The sequence below is a fragment of the Pleurodeles waltl genome, chromosome 4_1 (genome assembly GCF_031143425.1).
Source record: "Pleurodeles waltl isolate 20211129_DDA chromosome 4_1, aPleWal1.hap1.20221129, whole genome shotgun sequence".
NCBI classification, from domain to species: Eukaryota; Metazoa; Chordata; class Amphibia; order Caudata; family Salamandridae; genus Pleurodeles; species Pleurodeles waltl.
The window spans coordinates 473109185-473129552 of record NC_090442.1 but is presented as its reverse complement, the minus strand read 5'-3'; the positions used below and the strand labels follow the sequence as shown (position 1 = coordinate 473129552).

Sequence of the window (20368 nt, the reverse complement as noted above, 5' to 3'; positions counted from 1 at the left end):
TTTGCTTGGTTCTTGTACGGTGCATGTCTTCTCCCTAGTTTTATTTTCAGAAAGAATTACCCAGTTCCTGTCCTGTATTTAGATCCCAGTCTGCTCCAGCCTACTGTAGTGTTGAGCTCATGTGCTGTCTTTCCTCTGCCAAACTTCTGGAACTCTACAGAAAGTGGCTGGAGAGATTGATAGTAGACGTGTAGTGAGGGGCCATTACACAGCACATGCACTTACAGCCGTCCCAAATAGCTGGTATTAACAACCCAGAAAGAAGTTGGCACTTGTATATGTTTTCTATCTAACACACATAACTGAGGCCTTCCATGTCAATCCATAAATTACTTTAGTACCTCTCAGAGCTGCTAATGTTAACATTTGGATGAGCCACAGTCCTACTTCCTCGGGGAACAGGTTTTTGTTCACTGTCAGTGATAGTTCATTTGCTGTTATGGCTGAGTCGAAGTTTGTATAGGAAAAACATTTTATGTTTTCTTAATAACTTTGGCACCATTTGACAAATCTGCTTCCACCTTCATGACAAATTTCCTGCAGATCCATTTAGCAAGGCCTAGAAAAAGGGAGGCCATTTCCCTATTTAACTCCCATAGAATTCTCTGCTCTTGGATACAGAAATAATGGTCGAATTAAATTACATCTAATTTGGGGTGAAAGTAGAAATGTACTCAAGGACTGTGATTTTCTTGGTTTGGTGTAAATCGGTTCAGTAATCCTCAGGAAATTACCATCTAAAATGTAGCTCGGGCTCGGCATGAAGAGGTTAAATTTTAGAGCTATCTCAACTGCCAATTTGCACAGGATCCACTGTTCTGATATTGTGGACCTCTGTGGCTCCAAAATTAAAACAACACTTGAATCAGATTAGCCAAGTTAGCTCTTTCTCTTATCAGCTATGTTGGGGTTGTGGTTCTAGAATGGTTTAGTGGAACAGGAGGTAACTCATTTGTTGGCTGCAAAATTGGAGAAACAATTGCAGCTGCCATAATAGGATCTAGGGACTTCTTGAAGATATTTGTAAAAGGGCAGAAAACAGAGCAGTGTGAACACACCCTACTCCATGACCTCCATGCCCATTTGTGGAGGAGTGAAAAGAGATGCCCGCTTGGTCTAAAATAAAAATTAAAAATAAAAATACATTTTGCCATGATTTCACAGTTTCAACAACCGAATCCACTGTTACAAGCAAGACCCCTATGTGCCAAATACCCTGCCTGGGAACTGAGGCGCCTAAACAGACTTTTCGGCCTGGTTTCTTGAAACCAAGGCGAGATTAGCAACCATTGTTATCTGTTGTTGGACTTGCTAGTTCTGTTCCTGATCCACAGACCCAGCAAAAGCCCATGAGGCTTGCCATGGGATCGTGGTACCAGGCCATGAAGCTTGCTTTTGCTACTGCAGGTCCAGTTTTGCTTCTGCAAATCCAACAAACATTTTGTCTAATAAAAATGAAGAAGGTCCTGGCTGAATATTAGGCCCTGTGGCCAACCCCTGCTGCACATCACCAAAAGCTACATGCAGTGGAGAGTGGTTGCCCATGGTGAAGAGATGGCCACAGGCTCCTTCTATGTGGTCCTGCACAAAAGGGGTTGGCTGCCTCTGGAACGTTTGGGACAGTGCTCGAACAGAGGTCATGCCCTGTTGCCAAACCCCACTGCGCACATGCACACCAACAGGTGGCCACCTGCGGCATGATAGATGTTCTAGGATTTAACTACCTGTGTCCAGTAATTTGAGTTCGTCTTTGGTATTATTTCATATTGAGGTAGTAATCTGAATAACAGAAATGTAGTCTCACACTTACTATTGCCCATATTGTACACCCGCAAAAACTGATTTATTCTGCATCAGCAACTTTGTCCTTGTGTGTGTGCCGCCGATTAAGTGCAGAACATGTATGTACATTAACTTCGTTTTTCTCCCCTCAGTTATTTAGAGAGGGAAAGGGAACAACGCTTTTAAAATACTGGTAAACCTTATGTTAAAACTCTATCTAATGGTATTAACTACGTGAGTGGAAGCTCCGTGTTCCAAAGACAGCTGTTTATGTGTCAAGTATAAATTATCCTTTCAGGATGGTGGTTGAGACGCCAAATTCCATTTTAATAGAGATAAAGACTTTTTACAGCCGTAGCTGCTAAAGAGTAACTAGAGAAAACTTTTAATACATGTAAGTGTTGTTTTAATCTGACCTTGTAAAGGTGTCTGATGATCAGGGAGAATTCAAAAACGTTTCCGTACATTTTCGAGGTTAACCGAAGGCTAGCTAGCACATGGTAACTCTCCCAACGGTACAGGAGTAAGGGACTCAAGTGAAAGCTAAATGCTGTGGATAGAGGGGCCCGCACAGTTCATCTGCAGGAGTCAGAAGCTTAATACAAGTTCACAATCACAAATTCCGTTTTTGTTCGCCTGATTTAAATTATAAATTGAATTGTTATGTAAATTGGGGCTTCAATGGATGAGCCTACATTTGAAGATGGGCATGCGTGTGTCACAGATACAAAATGTGAGTCACAGTGAGTGTGGAAACTTTCCCTTTCTACAGAGATCAATCCTGCGAGCTGCGCTTTGCTGTTCTCCTTCACTGGGTTTATAGCGAAGTTTAGATGTCACTAAAAGTGCCCTCAGTGTCAGCAAACGTTGATGGCCTTGTTATTTTTCTTATCCTGTTTTCTTAATTTCCTCTTTTTATTTGTCAGTGGCTGTTCTTTACATTGTCCATGTTATTTCCCTTCTATGTGCATTCTCACACACTAGTCTCAGTAAGCTGGAGTGTGTAGCCCAGAGGGTGGTGGCCTAGTATCGCAGTAACTTGTAGTGTGGGTTGATAAACACATGTGAAGCATAATCACTTTATTTCCCTAGGACATATATTGGTGCATGTATAGTCAGTACTGTCCTTTTTTACACAAGACAGCATTGGTTTGTGTGATTTTCTTTTCTGCCTCTTTCATATACAGCATATGTTTTTTCTTCTGGTGTAGTGTAATAAATCAGCGTATTAGTTGAAGGAGTAAGTACCCACCTCATGCAATCATAACAATCCCTGTCAGAGTGAAACCACAGAGTCAATAAATAAACCCAAACTCAACCCTTATAGCTATGGAACAAAGAAGACAAGTTTCACTTAGAGGTAATGAGTACAGTATTCATGTGGTACTAAAACAGTAATAAAGTCAAAATGCAGCACAATAACAATCCAAAACCAAATCTAAAAATAGACTGAAATTTAATAAACAAATTGACGCCAAAATGTCAAAACTCCAGCAAAAGGAACCAGATATATGCATTGTTATAGTTTTAAGTAGAAATAGCGCTGCAAAGCACAAAAGCACAACGTTTCAATGATAGTCAATGGTTACATTAGAGCAGGATCTGGGTGCAATTTGATGCTGACTGCAATGGAGTGTGAGTCAAACACATTGACCAGGACAAACCTTGTTAAAGATTTTACTTTCTGACTTTAGTCCTTTAGGTTCCAATCCACTATGATAGTACAATTCTGAAGCCCCCAGGACCTCAGGGAAGGCACTTAAGAACTCACAGGGTAGCAAGCAGAGGCCAACTGGAGGGTCCATTGTAGATCCAGTTGCCACTGGTTAACGTGGCAGTTGCAGGAAATGCCGCTTAGAGCCTTTTGTATCCCTGTAGCTGAACAGGAGATCAGCCTTTCTACCTTTGGAGTCCACTTCTTTGTCTGTGTACAAGAGAGAGAGCAAGTCCAGTCCTCCAGAGCTCTTCTCCAGGTGCAAATTGCAGGGTCAACCCTCCTATCTTCCTTAGGTCCAGGAGTGTTTTGAAGTGGGTGCTTGGAGATGCCACATTTATGCCTGGCACTAGCTAGTTGAGTTTTCAGCAGCTAGACAGTGGATTGTTTTGGGATCCTGTTTCCTTCCATTGAGGTACACCCCAAGTGTTCTATGTGAACCCAGCAGACTTGTGAAGCACACTCTGACTCTAATGTCAAAACGATGCCCACTGTGATTGGGCCTTGTCTGGCTGGGGGACAAAAGAAAGGTCCTACCTTAGGTGTCAGATAATATTTTCCTGTGATAAAGGATGAAAATCCCAACAAACCTGTCAAGCAGGATGTGATATTCAAGAAGGATTTGACACTTTAATGTCAAAAAGGTTCCTCGCATCCCCACCTTACATATTCTGTTGAATTCAGATGTGTCATATTTCCACATTAAGGTCAGCCTGTTTTTTTGCTTCTGGGAGAAAGTTCACACCTCATTCATGCCTATTTAGATGCTAATTTGTGGCTGGCAAAAGTGGGAGAGCAAAATGCAGATTTAGATTTTAGGACCTTTATGCAGGGTAAAGGTAACTTCATAAAAGTCCCTTTCCGGATTATTTATTATAGATCCGACTTCATCGGTAAATTGGACTTGTAAAACATATTTTAAAAATATATATATTTTTTAATGTAGGCGTTTTCTAGCTGGGAATAACATTTACTAAACTTAATATTGTATTGCAGTGTTATCATATGGAACAGCTAACCCTGCTACAGTGAAAATATCTTTTAGGTCCTTTTTACTGTAATGACTTGATTAACATTAACATTTTACATTTCATACTTTTAATTGCCATGCATTCAGCCTTATGGATTATAAGGCCTTATTAGGTGAGACTTATTAATACATAAAAGAAGATTTAGGACTGTCAAAACGGGTGATTTTGACAGGCTGATTTTGCAGTTTTAAAACGGCACAGACTGGCTAAAATAGTAGGCCCGGAGACTTGCTTTACAATGGCACTGCAGTGGATGGAACAATGAGTTCCCCAGTCCACTGGTAACATTTAATTTATAGGCCATGGGTACACTTAGTACAATATTGTTGCGACTTATAGGCAAGTAAATTAAACCCAAATCAAATGTTACCACGTTGAAAGGAGGCGCACAAACACCTTACCACTAGTTAACATGGGTAAAGTGCACAGAGTTCTTTAGTAACAAAAAATAGGTTTCAGCAAAAAGGCAAACAAATCTTGGGTGACCCTGCAGAAAGGGCAAGTTCCTAACAGGTAGTCTTCACTCTTCACTGAAATCAAGATTTTCTAAAATATACACCTCACTTGCTGACATGACGGTTTGGTATGGCCCACCAGCTAAGCAGAGTTGGCAGTGGTATTACGCCAGAGAACCTGGGATTGTTGTCACATGGGTGACCAAGGAAAGTCACCTGCATCCCTAGAGATGCCTGCACATTAGGGAAAATGCATACCAGATCTAGGAGAATGCTAGCATTGGCGATGCCTATACACCAAGACTGCACTGTGGAATACCCCCGTGAATATTCACCCCGAATCTTGGTGATCGCAAGCCCAAGAGATACTCACACAGCAAGACAGCACCATAGTGATCCCAGGAGAATGACCCCAAGATTTGGAAGCAGGTGTGCCCAGAGATGCTCATACAGTGAGACAGAATTATAACATTCTCTCGAAGGAATGGCCACCAAATACAAGTGGAAAAGTGCCCTGCACATGCCCAGGCAGTGAAGTTGCACCCTAGCACACCCAAACATGCTACAGATCCAGGTGAAAATATTTTGAGTTGATTGTGATACAGCTTCAAGATAAATTAGGAGTGTCACAATTTGATCCACTGAAAAGATGAACGGCAGCAATATAGATGCCCACTCAGTGGGATAGCAGCATGACACACGTTCAGATAAACATACCAGATTCAGGTAAAAGCCTAGTGCAAAGAGTGACTAAGACTTATGTGCACTGAGAAGGATCTGAACTAGGAAAGCAAAAGAAATGACAGTTTACTTGGAAAGAAGGTCGTAATGGAATCTTTAATTTCAAAAAGGGTCACTGTGGTGCAGGTGTTTGCCAAGTCAGGAAGGTGACTACTGAGGTACTCTGTATGTTTTTGGTAATGTGCTTATGTGCACAACCCTGTGGTTGTATGTAAGCATATAAAGTCTTTTTCCCTAAAATTATTCAGCTGCAAGTGAGCTTGAAAATAATCTATCAAGCATATCTGATTTTTTAGATGTTTACATTCAGGCCCATATGTGCATCTTAATTGCTTGTTTATATTAAAAATAGATACCAGGGCCCCTATTATGATAAGGGCGTATGTTCCCTGTTTGCACCACGGCACACCTTAGAACATGTGTGCCAGGCCCAAACAGGGAAAGTGCGCCCTATGATGGTGAATGTGCTGCCCTCTAGGTAGCTGCGGACTCGCACTACGCTGGGTGCAGATTATTCAAGTGAAAGATGGAGTGGATGTTTCAAAGCCACTGTTTCACATTGCAGGTAGCACCCTCTTGCACTTTCAAGAGGAATTAGGATTTCCTCTTGCAGGCGGGTGCAGTGAGTGACTCCATCCGCCTGCAAGGTGATGTCTGGAGGTTCCATGGGACCCCCTTTCTCCCATCTAGAGGGCTGCCTTTAGGAGGCGCACTGGAAGTGTGACTTTTTTTGTGCCGTGCTTTCAGCGCTCCTCCTAAAGGTATATTGCCCATGCCCCCATGCAAATGAGGGACCATCCTCTTGAGATAGCGCTGGTGCTACTATTGCACCAGCGCTATCAGCATCAGAGAAAGAGTGTCACAGGCATCAGCAGCAGCCCCTTCTGTAATAACTACGTGCCCCTGGGGCGCACAAAACTGGCACACATACTCATTGCGCCCCAGGGCACTGCCTGTAGTACGGCACCAGAATGTTTGTGACCTTTCCCATTCTAATATGGTTGCAAGGGAACAGAATAATTATTTGCATCTTTAAATGGCCTCTCTTATGGTGGCAATCTTGGAAAAAGTCTTCTCTAAGTGTGAGTGATTAAAGAGCATGTCCGTATGACCTCTTTATGTGTATGACTTAACTATTTGAGCTTGCTCTGCAGTCTCGATGGCTTAATGCTTTCACTTTCAGCCTCAGTGCTCCACTGATCTGGTTGAAGATTTGCTGCATACTGTACCATTTCTGCTACTTTCTACCGATAGTGACATTCAGGGTGAAGTGTAGTGTTTAGGTGCAGCAGATAGAAGCATGGTGCCACAGCTACTCTCGTTAGTTTTGTTTGAATCTGTTTATTAAAGTTCTCAAATTTTCTGATACAATGAAATCACAAATGGTGAGTAGCACAGTATGCAGTGAATAAACAATGATGACATGTATAATACAGATGCTCCACTACGGAAAGTGCTTGTTTGAAAGACATATGTAATAAATAGCACTAGAGCTTAGCTCCGAGATCAGAACATGTGATTATGATACACACTACCATAGGAAATGGGATTTTGTATGGTAACCCCTTTAGTATAGAGTAAGAAAAGGCGGTACGTCATTGAGAGTATAACTGACATTATAAACAGATTCATATAACTTGATAAACATTCAGTAATAAAACCTAAACAAGACATCTCAACAGACCCCAATGCATCACCCATCCTATCTACTGTCATATCTGACAGTTGCTATGCAACATAGTCACTAACAACATAATTAAAAAGGGGTGCATATGAGGGGAGTCAAAATGTACATAATAAATAGTCTCAGTCCACAATCACTGTTCGTGCTTCCAGTAACTTCACCAATGTGCCAGGGCTTCTTTCTATTGAATGAGAAGACTGCATATCATGTAGGATATTGTCCCAATAAGTACTTACAGGATATTTTTTCAGTCCAAGTGTGTTTTCTCTATGTAGGGCAATGCTGCTCTTGCACCCAGGTGAGCATCAAGTGCTCCCAATCTGTGATCGGAATAGGTTCCGGGGACTTCCATGTGCGAGTAATGAGTTGATTAGCTGCCACTATGAGGTCTAAATCTAGGAAGCGGGAGGTCCCCCTATGCTTCTTCCTTCTATGGACTAAGTCCAGGATACATATTTCCCACTGATGTAGGTCTGGACAGTCATTGCAGGCAGATAATCTGGAAGTGATGCTGGACCAAAATGTGTGAAAGCGGGGGCAAGGCCAGAGCATGTGTAGTAAATCAGCATCCACATGAGAGCAACGTAGACAAGCTGTGCCCTCTATATGATAAAATATATTTATGTTTGCCGGTGCATTATGTACAGCTGAAAAAGCCTGAAGTAGGCTTCACGCAATACATGTTAGGGCCTTCCAATAGGGTAGCGCATTCCTTTTCAGTGCAATGGCATGCTAAATCCGCTTCCCATCTGTGCCGTAAAGGAAGGAGCTGTGGAGCAGTGTGGGAGCGGAGTGAGTCAACGAACCAAAGAATCAGGCGCCTGCCTCTGCCCATCACATGTAAGTATTGGGATCATAAGATGCATTGGTGGTTCAGTGGTCATGTCCCCCCAGTGACGTCCCAGCATTGTAGATTAGTATGGAACAAAATTTGTCTAGGATATAGGCCATCCTCCTCTATTAGCATCTCATATGTTGGCAAGCAACACACCAAGGAGTGGTCCCTCAGTCAACTAGTGCATTCAGTGTTAAGGTTTGATAGGCATTTCCAATTTAAACTGTTTATTATACCATTAACCATATTAGCAATGTATCAGTGGCATTTGATTTTTGATTGCCAGGATTGCGAAAAGGTTTTTGAAATAAACATTTAACGTAGAGCATTTCTAACAATATTAACAAACCTGCTTGTGTAGATGTTGTTTAAATTGACGATCTACCATTGTTCCTGGTTTTTCAATCTTTGCAAGTTTGTTCTCTGTTTTATGAAGGTTGTGAGTAAAACTGTGCAGTTTGCATGCACAAAGTTTGTAAATTGTGGATGCTATAACCTCCACAGTATTTTGCAATTTTTATTTGTGCAGAAAATGTGTTCTTTGACATTTCCATGTACTCCAAACCCATCACATAACTTAGGTACTGAGCATGTACCACAATGTGAAGTCAATCCTTATAAACTGCTGATACCTTGAAGTGAAAGTTATCTCAAGCCTCTAATAAAAATTAAACAGAATCCTTGAAAGCCTCTGAAAGAAATATTTCCTTATTACCAAATCACTCCATAGAACAATGTGCGCCATTTTAAAAGATACTGTCACTTATTAACTGTACAATAAAAGTGGCTACAGCAGTTGTGGAATTGTTTAAATTGTTATCCTATTTGTCTCTGTTTACCCCCAGCTTTCAGACAGCCGTTTAATAGAATACTATGAGATGTACAAGAGTCGGAAGAAAGAGCTGGAAGCATTCAACATGGTAAAATTGAGGTTTTCTTGACATCTATGAAAAAGCTGTCACTCTGCAGAGTGGCTCACGCAATAAGACTATAGATAAATGTAATATGCATGATCTGGAACACAAAACATGATACTCACAGTAAAACGTTCTACTCAAATATGGTTTTTCAGTCAAGCATTCCGGTCTCCCTGAGATCTGCAAAGAGTACGTTTTGGGCTATTAATGAACAACATGAAGAGGGTATGGCTGATTTTCCAGGAATAAGTGCATTCTCTAATTACGTGGCGAATAGCACTATTATTATAATAAAGCATAGGCATGAGCCGCTAGTGACAGTTTTGCGTTCATGATGATGCTGGCACTGCAGCAATCTTGAGGTGAGAGACAAAAATATCAGGGAAATGAAATCATATTTGTTTGCTACCAATCCATTCTTCCGTCTGGGTGGGAAGCAGTAGTAAGTTTATGTGTATTATAGTAAATGTAATGTACTAATCCACGAAGTGCGAGCAGAAGGCCAAAACACATGAAGGCAAGAAGCAATGCATAAAACCCCTTGAAATCCTCTTACCCTCCACTCTACAGACACGTGCTAAGACATCAACAATTTCTTCAGTGTAAAAATGTAGAAGACTTGACAGACGATTGCCAATTCCAAGCCTGCTTCTTCTGTCAGACCCACTCTTTCTCTTAGCATCCCACAGTGGTAATCCTTCAAAGCCATATTTCTGAAAGATCGTACAGACACTTAGGCCCTCATTACAACCCTGGCGGTCGGTGATAAAGCGGCGGTAACACCGCCAACAGGCTGGCGGTAAAAAATATCGGAATCATGACCATGGCGGAAACTGCCAACACAAACAACCACTTTAACACACTGACCGCCACGGCGGTAGCAACAAACACCGCAGCGGTAACTGCCAACAGTCAGGCGGAAGACACTGTACCGCCCACTGCATCACAATACGCCTATCTGCCAGCTTTTCTGGGGCGGTACCAACGTCATCAAAAGCACGGCAGAAACAGTACTCTGAAGAGAAACGACTCACCTCTCGACACTCAAGGAAGAACCACGACGCCATGGAGCCCAAGCTGCACTTCTTCCCAATGCTGGTGTACCTTCTCATACACCAGGAACACGAACGCTGGCGAAGACGACCACGGTGAGAACTGCACCTAGCACACAAGGGAGGGGCAGAGGAAAACAAGAGTGATACACACACACGTAACACGCTACACCCCCACCCCCACCCTCACCCCCAACACCATACACACAAACAGATGCAACAACATTACATATACACCCTGTAACCATCATGAATAACGCAAGGACAAAAGGAATACAGTAAAATGAGTTTAATAGTACAGTCTTAGAAAAATACTTACTTAAATCAAGAAACAGTAAGCACAATATATACAATATATACAAAAGGAGGGACAATGCCCACTCTAAAGTGTCCGTGGTCCACTGAGCCAAAACACATAGACCAAGGCCACACTTGACTCCTGCCTCAATATGGAGAGAACACTGCAAGGGCATCAGGTCGAAAACACACAGGCACCTCAGGGGGACAGGGAATGGGGAGGCACCTCAGCCAGAAGATGGTACAATGCCACTGGCCTGGAGGGGGCTCCATGCCCACTGCTTGGTCCTGGGAAGTGCAAGGCCACAGTCTCTCAAGTGGGTGGTTTGCCCACCGCTTGGTCCTGGGGAGTGCAAGGCCACAGTCTCTCAAGTGGGTGGTTTGCCCACTGCTTGGTCCTGCGGAGTGCAAAGCCACAGTCTCTCAAGTGGGTGGTTTGCCCACTGCTTCGCCCTGGGGAGTGCAAGGCCACAGTCTCTCAAGTGGGTGGTTTGCCCACTGCTTCGTCCTGGGGAGTGCAAAGCCACAGTCTCTCAAGTGGATGGCTTCTTCCACTGGTTCTGGAGGGGGCCTTGTGCCCAGTGTGCTTCATCCTGGCAAGGAGGGGCTCAGTGGATGTCTTCTTCCACTGGTTCTGGAGGGGGCCTTGTGCCCAGTGTGCTTCATCCTGGCAAGGAGGGGCTGAGTGGATGCCTTCTTCCACTGGTTCTGGAGGGGGCCTTGTGCCCAGTGTGCTTCATCCTGGATGGGGCAAGGTCACAGTCTCTCACCTGTGTGTCACACCAACAGGTGTTGCGGGAGCCAGGATGCACTGCAGCCCATGTAGTCACCACTACACACTGCCCGCCGGCGGTGACTGCTGCTCAGTGGATGTCAGTTGCGCTGCAGGAGGCAGTGCTGGCAGTGGTGTGGTAGGCACAAGGCCTTCACCTGCAGCCTCGGATGGCTGCCCACTGGGGCTGCGGCTGCTGTCAGTGGTGCTTCTGGCGACGGTGCAGGTGGCGGTGCTGGATGTGGTGCAGGTGGCGGTGCTGGCGGCGGTGCAGGTGGCGGTGCTGGCAGTGGTGGTGGTAGCCTCCAGGCCTTCACCTGCAGCCTCGGACGGCTGCCCACTGGGGCTGCTGCTGCTGGCGGCGGTGCATGTGGCGGTGCTGGATGCAGTGCAGGTGGCGGTTCTGGATGCGGTGCAGGTGGCGGTGCTGGACGAGGTGCAGGTGATGGTGCTGGCAGTGGTGGTGGTAGCCTCCAGGCCTTCACCTGCAGCCTTGGACGGCTGAAGTTCCATGGCTGGTGTTGTGTGCCCCTTCCTGCCCCTGGCAGATGATGGTGCCTCCTTGCTTCTGCCAGCTGGTGTCTTTTTCTTGCTGGCTGGTGGTGCCTCCTTCCCCCATGCTGGCTGGTGTCCCCTTCTTGCCCTTAGTAGGTGGCGGACCCTTCTTGGCCTTGGCAGGTGGTGCTGGCACACTGGCTGGGCTGACAGGTGCCTCCTTGGAGCCTCTCACACCTGTAGTAGCTGCAGAATCCACAGTGGCCGTGGACTGGGTGGCTGAGGTGCTGGGCTGGGTTCTGGCCACCCTGGCCCGAAGTGAGAGACGGGAGGGAGGGGTAGGAAATAGGTCAAGAGTGGCGAGGAAAATCTTCTTAGAGACACTAGGGCGAGAAGAGGGTGAAGGTTTGTGAGTGCAGAAAACAGGGAGTGGTTGGTGGAGGTGTCAGTCTGCTGTGTTTGAGTGCAGGTGCATGGGCTGGATGCTGTTGTGAGGTGGATGGCTGTTGGGTGTCTATGTGCTTGCGTTTGTGTTCTTTGGGAGGAGGGGTCACAGACACAGTGGGAGAGGACACAGGGGATGTGTGCATGGATGTGAGGGTGGTGACTGCCAGTGAGGGGCGTGTAGTGATAGACGTCCTGGTGATGGAGGTAGTGGATGAGAATGTAGTGCATGCAGGTGTAAGTGGAGACGCTACTGGGAGGGAGGTGGACGAGGAGGAGGAGGGGGACACAGTGGAGGCAGTGGATGTTGGTGTGTCTGCATGTGAATGGTGCTTGTGTGAGTGCTTGTGAGATGAAGTGTGGTGCTTGTGTTTGCCTGAGCCACTTCTGTGTGTTGATTTGGGTGATTGCTGGTCTGAAGGTGTGCTTGGGATAGGCTGTGGTTGAGGGGATTGGGACTGGGTAGAGGAAGTTGGCGGGGGAGGCTGGAGACAGGGCAATGGCTGCTATCAGTGCATTGGCCAGAGCCTGGAATGCTCTCTGTTGCAACTTGGCCAGTATCTGGCCCATGGTCTCCTGGGAATGGTGGTATGCTCCCAGGATGTTGGTGAGTGCCTCATGGAGACAGTTGTGGACACACTGCTGATTGACGTGTCCTGGGGACAGAGGGATGGGCCTGGTGGGTGCTGTGCTGGTGATTCCTGAGGGGGGAGGCTCTTTGGTGTTTTGGGACTGTGGCTGGGTCACTGACTGTCCAGAGGTCCCTGATGGGTCAGGTTGGTAATCGTGATCCAGGCGTGCAGAACTGCTGTCATCACTGTGGGTCTCCTCTGTGGGGGACTGGATGTGGCTGGCACCTCTCCGGTGATGTTGAGTGGGGGTCCTGTGGGGATGTAAATGCAGTGTTATTGTTTCTGGGTGTGCCATCTTGTGCATGGATATGTTTCCCTCTATGGTTGTTATTAGCAAGGCACCTTTGGCTTTTGTGAGTTGTGATTGGTGTGGCTAAGTGATTGTCACAAGTGTGCATGCTGTGGTGATGGGTGTCCATGCAGGTCTGTGATGGGGGTCCATGCATTGGTGTTGCATGTAGGGCTTGGTATTGGGATGAGTGAGATGTGATGGTGGGGTATATGTGAGGTGGTGGAGTGATGGGGGTGAGGGTAGGAGTTTGTGATGGCATGCAGATGGGGGGGGGGTGATAGTAATCGAGAGTTGACTTACCAGAGTCCAGTCCTCCTGCTAGTCTTGCCAGGCCCTCAGGATGCATGATCGCCAAGACTTGCTCCTCCCATGTTGTTAGTTGTGGGGGAGGAGAAGGGCGGTCCACCGCCAGTCCTCTGTACAGCAATCTGGTGTCTTGCAACCATGGAATGCACCTTCCCCCGTAGGTCATTCCACCTCTTCCTGATGTCATCCCTTGTTCTGGGGTGCTGTCCCACGGCCTTGACCCTGTCCACGACTCTCCGCCATAGCTCCATCTTCCTAGCAATGGACGTCTGCTGCACCTGTGATCAGAATAGCTGTGGCTCTTCCCGGATGATTCCCTCCACCGTGACCCTTAGCTCCTCCTCTGAGAACCTGGGGTGTCTTTGTGGTGAAATGGGAGTAGTGTGAGTGGTATGTGTGAGTGTGTGTGGGGTGATGTGTTGGGGTGTGTGCTTTGAGGTGCGTGGATGGTCTGTGGGTGATGGTGTTTTGTGGCTCAGATTCAGTGAGTGCTCCTTGCTTGTCTCTCTCTCACTTGCCAAAATCTTTGTGTCGTAAAGGGTTGTGGGTAGTGTGTGTGTGTTTTATAGTGGTGTGGGTGTGGTGTGTGTATGAGTGTCAGGTGTGTGTGTTTTGTATTGTCCTATGTGGTGTAGTTTTGTTAGTGTGTGTATATTTTGAGCGCAGCGGTTGCGTTGCGCCAATGGTTTACCACGGTTGAATGACCACTGCGGTGATTCGTGGGTCATGATGCTGTGGGTGTATTTCTGTTGGCGTAACGGTGTGGGTTTTTGTTCCACCAGTTTATCACTGACCTTTGGTGTGGCAGACTTGTGTGTGTGTCTGTATAGTGGCGGATTTCTATGTGTGGGTCATAATACGGGTAGCGGTATACTGCTGTGGTTGCGGTGTGTTGGCGGCAGTCAGCATGGCAGTAAGCTGCACTTACCGCCAATGTTGTAATGAGGGCCACAATTTCCTCAAAGCCAATATCTGAAGACAATATCTTACACTAACGTTACACCAGAGCCTTCTTCAGGGAAGCTCTCTCACCCCTCCTCAAAATTGTCAAAACCTCCTTCGCTCAAGGCAACTTTCCAGATAATCTCAAAATGACAAAGATTATCTCACTCCTGAACAAGCCCTTAGTAGACTCTGATGACCTTGTCAAATGCCAGCCCATCATTTGCCTACCCTTCATTGCAAGATCCACAAAAATCAGCCTTCACTCAGCTCCAAGATCACATCAGTGCCAACCATCTCCTGCATGACTGTCAATCTGTTTTTGACCACCCTGCAGCATGCAGAAAGCTACCTTACAGGTCATAGCCAACACCACCCTGGCCACAGTAAGACTGACGTCTGGAGCCTACTTCTGCTGTACCTCCCAGCCGCTTTGACACAATTGACCATACTACCTTCATTTGCACCCTGTAGCCTTCAATGGGATTCACTGACAACGTCCTTCATTGGTTCCTCCCAAGTCTATCCAACCAACTCCAGTTTGTTCACATGGGAACCTCAAGTTCCCCAAATATCCCTCCCAGGTGTGAAGTCAAAAAAGTTTCCATCTTTTCTCCCATCATCTTCGACATCTTGGGGGACCTTGTAACACCAAAATCTACAAATACACCAACAGGACACAACTCTACCTTAAAATCTCCTCCTCTCCAGCCGTCCACTGCTTCAAACAATGCCTGCAGCTGTTTCAGGCCTAGATGTCCTGCACCTACCTGATTCTTTACTCAATCAAGACAAAACTGCTGTTATTTGCAAAGACCAACAGGCAACAACTAATCAAAACCCATCTCAAACACATGAGTGTGGATGAAAGCAGACTCAACTCTCACACAAAGCCAGGTCACTTGGATTCTCCCTGGATACCAGTCTTACCCTAAAGGGGTACATGGCAAGAAAACAACAATGGCCTTATATCGGCTCTATTTACTAAAGAAAATGAAGCAGTTCCTCCCAGAAAACAACTTCATAGCTGTTCAAGTCCTTGTACTCTTGCATCTGGGTGTTGGCATTTTCCTGCTCCATGGCCATTCAGACTTTACACTGGCACCCATTAAGGCATCCTAAATGCCTCAGCATGTCTCATCTAGAGTCTGAAGAACTATGATCTTCACCTAGGTCCTGAAGGAATTCCACTTGCTCCCTTTGCCAGCCCTCAGCATTTTCAAACCAATAGCATAATTTCCAAGCCATCACCCCTGCGTAGCTGTCTGACAAATTCACTCCGGATCTGCAAAAACATCTCTACAATTTATGAAAGGTCTGAAGAGTCACCTCTTTTAAGAATATTACATAATGATGCAGTACCAGTACATTTCTGCTTCCAGAACACAGCTGTATCTCCAGTCACTAGTTAATTGTATCTTTGCCTTCGACACTTCAGCGACCTACAGCATTTTGGCTAGAGTGGCCATATACAAATACTATATACAAAGATACCCAAATAAATCCATAGATTTCTAGACAAGCATTACTTCTAGTTAGTACCGACTAAATAATTCAAACGTGCAATAAAATGCAGTGAGATCAACTTTAACCCCTTTGCTGCCGGGCCTTTTCTCCCCTCCTGTGGCAAGCCTTTTTTTGGCTATACGAGATAGTCTGCGCTTAGGCCTTCATAACTTTTTGTCCACTTAAGCTACCCACGGCAAATTTGCTTCCTTTTTGTCCAACATCCTAGGGATTGTAGAGGTACCCAGAGTTTGTGCGTTCCCCTGGATGAGACCAAGAAATTAGCCAAAATACATCTAGAATTTTGTTGTTTTATTATTATTTTTTAAATGGGAAAAAAGGACTGCAGAAGAAAGCTTGTGTTTTTTTCGCCTGAAAATGGCATCAGGAAATGGTTTGCTGTGCTGAAATTACCATCTTCCCAGCTTTCAGGAACAGGCAGACTTGAATCAGAAAACCCAATTTTTCAACACAATTTTGGCATTTTACTGGGACATATCCCATTTTTACTATTTTTTTGTGCTTTCAGCCTTCTTTCAGTTAGTAACAGAAATGGGTGTGAAACCAATGCTGGATCCCGGACAGATAAACATTTCTGAAAAGTACACAAAATTCTAAATTCAGCTAGGAGTCATTTGTGTACATTCTTCAAGGTTTTCCTACAGAAAGTAACAGCTAAATTAAAAAAAATATTGAAAATGAGGTGCAAAAAAGAGCCATTTCTGTCCACGTTTTCTTCTATAACTTTTTCCAGCCATGGCAGATTTTTGAAAGCAATATATTGTTACGTCTGCTGGACTCTTCTGGTTGCGGGGATACATAGGGCTTGTACGTTCATCAAGAACCCTAGGTACCCAGAGCCAATAAATGAGCTGCACCTTGCAAAAAATAGCTATCAAGTAAACCTTTGTATTTCCAAAATTGGCACAAGATAAAGGCCCTCATTACAACCCTGGTGGTAAATCCCGCTTACCGCCATGCAGAAGACCGCCAACACACCGCTGTGGAGGTGAAATACAGCTACAGCTATTACGACCCACAGCTCGGAATCCGCCAAAATCCAGACACCCACAAAAGTCCGCCACACCAAAGGTCAGTGATAAACTGGCGATAACAAAACCTCCACCATCACGCCAACAGGAATACGCCCACACTATCACAACACATGAATCCACGCAGAGGTCTTTCAACCGCAGTATTCCATTGGCGGTACACACCGCCGCTCTCAAAATACACACCCATTTACAAAGCACAACCACATTGGACAATTCAAAATACACACACCTGATACACATACACACACCACTCCCACACACCCAATCCAATATAAAACACACACCCACATCACCCACAAACCCTTACGACCAGAATTGCAATAGAAGGCCAGAGAGAGACACCACCAGAAACAACACTAGCATCCACAGGCACACAACATCATCACTCACACAACATCCACGCGCCTCAGACAACACACACAAACACATCCCCTCACACATCACTACTGACACCACCTCACACATCACCCACACCACATCATGGCACCTCAACAACACCCTAGGTTCTCTGAGGAGGAGCTCAGGGTCATGGTGGAGGAAATCGTCTGGGTAGAGCCACAGCTATTCGGATCACAAGTGCAGCACACCTCCATTGCTAGGAAGATGGAGCTCTGGTGCAGAATCGTCGACAGGGTCAACGCAGTGTGACAGCACCCCAGAACACGGGATGACATCAGGAAGAGGTGGGAAGGTGCGTTCCGTGGTCTCAAGACACCAGATTGCAGTGCAGAGGACTGGCGGTGGACCCCCACTTCCTCCCCCACAACTAACAACATGGGAGGAGCAAGTCTTGGCAATACTGCATCCTGAGGGCCTGGCAGGAGTAGCAGGAGGAATGTACTCTGGTAAGGCAACTCTTAACTATAATATCCCCCACCCTACCTGCATGCCATCACATACCCCCACCCTCACCCCGTCACTCCAGCACCTCACATATGTCCCACTATCACAACCCACACATCCCACACCCCAAGCCCTGCATGCAACACCAAAGCATGGACACCCATCACCAAAGCATGTCCACAACAGGTATCCACACAGACACCAAACCAAATATCACACAAGGACCTAGACAATAATGCAAGCACTGGAGTACAGGGTCACTCACCCATTGCACATGATTGCACACACAAATACAATAATCATGCCTTTACACCGCTGCAGGACCCCTACCCAACGTCACCGGACAGGAGGTTCCAGACATGTTCAGTCCCCCCACAGAAGAGGCCCACATTGATGACAGCATCTCCGCACAACTGGATCAACATGACCAGCCTGGCCCATCTGGTACCTCGGGACAGTCAGTTTCCATGACACTGTCACAAGCCACCACAGAGCCTCCCCCCTCAGAAAACACCAGCACAGCACCCACCCAGCGGGCCCATCCCTCTGTCCCCAGGACACATCAAGCAGCAGTGTGTCCACCACTACAGGGAACCCAGGCAAACCCACCACCCCAAGAAAATCAGGGACCTGGGGGCAGTGGGCACACGGTTCAGGGGACAGAGGAACAGGAAAACGGGAACTGGGAGGACTGCTGTGCGACAGGGGGAGGACAGGCCCAGGGAACCCACTCTCCACAAGGCCCTCTCCAACATCATGGGAGCGTATGGCAATGGTACTGGCCAACTTTCAGGAGACCCAGCGGCTGCAGGAGGAACACTATCTGGGGATCAGGGAGGAACTCAAGTCCATCAACACCACCCTGGTCACCATTGTAGGGGTGCTGCAGGACCTTGTCAACACCAGGAGGGACACTGTGGCACAACAAGGGGCCCCTGACACTAGCCTGGATGATGAACAGCCCACCACCTCCGCTGGCGCTAATGGACAGGAGGCACCGCCACATGACCACGACACCAGCACCTCACCCCCTGCAGATGGAGAGCCACCCCGCAAACGGTCCCTGAGATCCAGGAACAAGACAGAGAACATTGCTAAGACCCCCGCCAGGAAATGAGACCCCCCTAAATGTCCCACTTTGTCACCCTGTCCATCCTTCAACTGCCCTTGCTCCACTTCCTATGCCCCTTTGGACAATGCACCTGTGAAACAAATAGACTGGACTCTGCCATGGACATTCCTCCACCATTACCCCTGACCATTTTACAACCCCCTCCACTTATTTGCACATAAATAAACACACATCAATCACAAAACATTTTGCAGTCAGTCTGTGCTTTCACAAATGTGTAATTGTAATAACTATGGAATATAGCAATGTCAATTTAAATGTCAGCATACCGATGTAACACAGCTCTAGTCCATGAGGAAATATAGCAGAGGTCACAAAGTGGGACCCACATTTGTTAAATGGAAAGGCAAAGTGACAAGTCAGGGTCCATACACTGGGTGAAAATCACAGACTAATGATAGGTAAAACAATAGTATGAGATGTGGGAGGCAGTGATATCTTCTTACCTGTGTCTCACTGGAAGTATTGCTGGATAACGTTGTTTCTGTTGTTGATATCCTCTTCTTCTGCCTCCTCTTCTTCACTGTCCACAGGCTCCAGAGCTGCCACAAGACCTCCAGCTAGACCATCCTCCTGCAGAAAAAGCACCTGTCATCGCAAAGCCAGGTTGTGCAGCATACATCAGGCCACGATGATCTGGCACACCTTCTTTGGTGAGTAGTAGAGAGAACCACCTGTCATATGGAGGCAACAGAACCTGGTCTTCAGGAGTCCGAAGGTTCTTTCTGTAATCCTCCTAGTTCGCCCATGTGCCTCTTTGTAGCGTTTCTGTGCCCTTGTCCTTGGATTTCTCACTGGGTTCAGTAGCCATGACAGGTTTGGGTACTGAGTCACCTGCAAATGTCGAGGGACAACTGTTAGACACACACTAACAAGTAGGGACGACCCCAGACCCAGACAACTATTCACAGGGTATAGGGTCCTTGTCCTCACCTTTTAGCCATACACTGTGCCTCTGGAGTTGCCCCATCACATAAGGGATGCTGCTATTCCTCAGAATGTAAGCGTCATGCACTGACTCAGGAAACGTGACATTCACTTGGGAGATGTACTGGTCGGCCAAACACACCATCTGCACATTCATCGAATGGTAGCTCTTCCGATTTCTGTACACCTGTTCACTCCTGCGGGGTGGGGGGTACCAAGGTCACATGTGTCCCATCAATGGCACCTATGATGTTGGGGATATGTCCCAGGGCATAGAAGTCACCTTTCACTGTAGGAAAATCCTCCACCTGATGGAAAACGATGTAGCTGCACATGTGTTTCAGCAGGGCAGACAACACTCTGGACAACATGTTAGAGGACATTGGCTGGGACATCCCTGATGCAATGGCCACTGTTGTTTAAAAAGACCCACTTGCCAGGAAATGGAGTATTGACAGGACCTGCACTAGAGGGGGGATCCCTGTGGGATGGTGGATAGCTGACATCAGGTCTG

At 46.4% G+C, this 20368-nt stretch overlaps 1 protein-coding gene across 2 annotated transcripts in view; it reads left to right on the top strand.

Moving 5' to 3' along the window:
- METTL25 (methyltransferase like 25) overlaps window positions 1–20368 on the top strand; it is a 624891-nt gene that overhangs the window by 528099 nt on the left and 76424 nt on the right. For both annotated transcript variants that reach the window (XM_069228758.1, XM_069228757.1), the window contains one exon: window positions 9088–9162. In XM_069228758.1, coding sequence (XP_069084859.1) covers window positions 9088–9162 — 75 coding nt within the window. The remainder of the gene's footprint in view (window positions 1–9087; window positions 9163–20368) is intronic.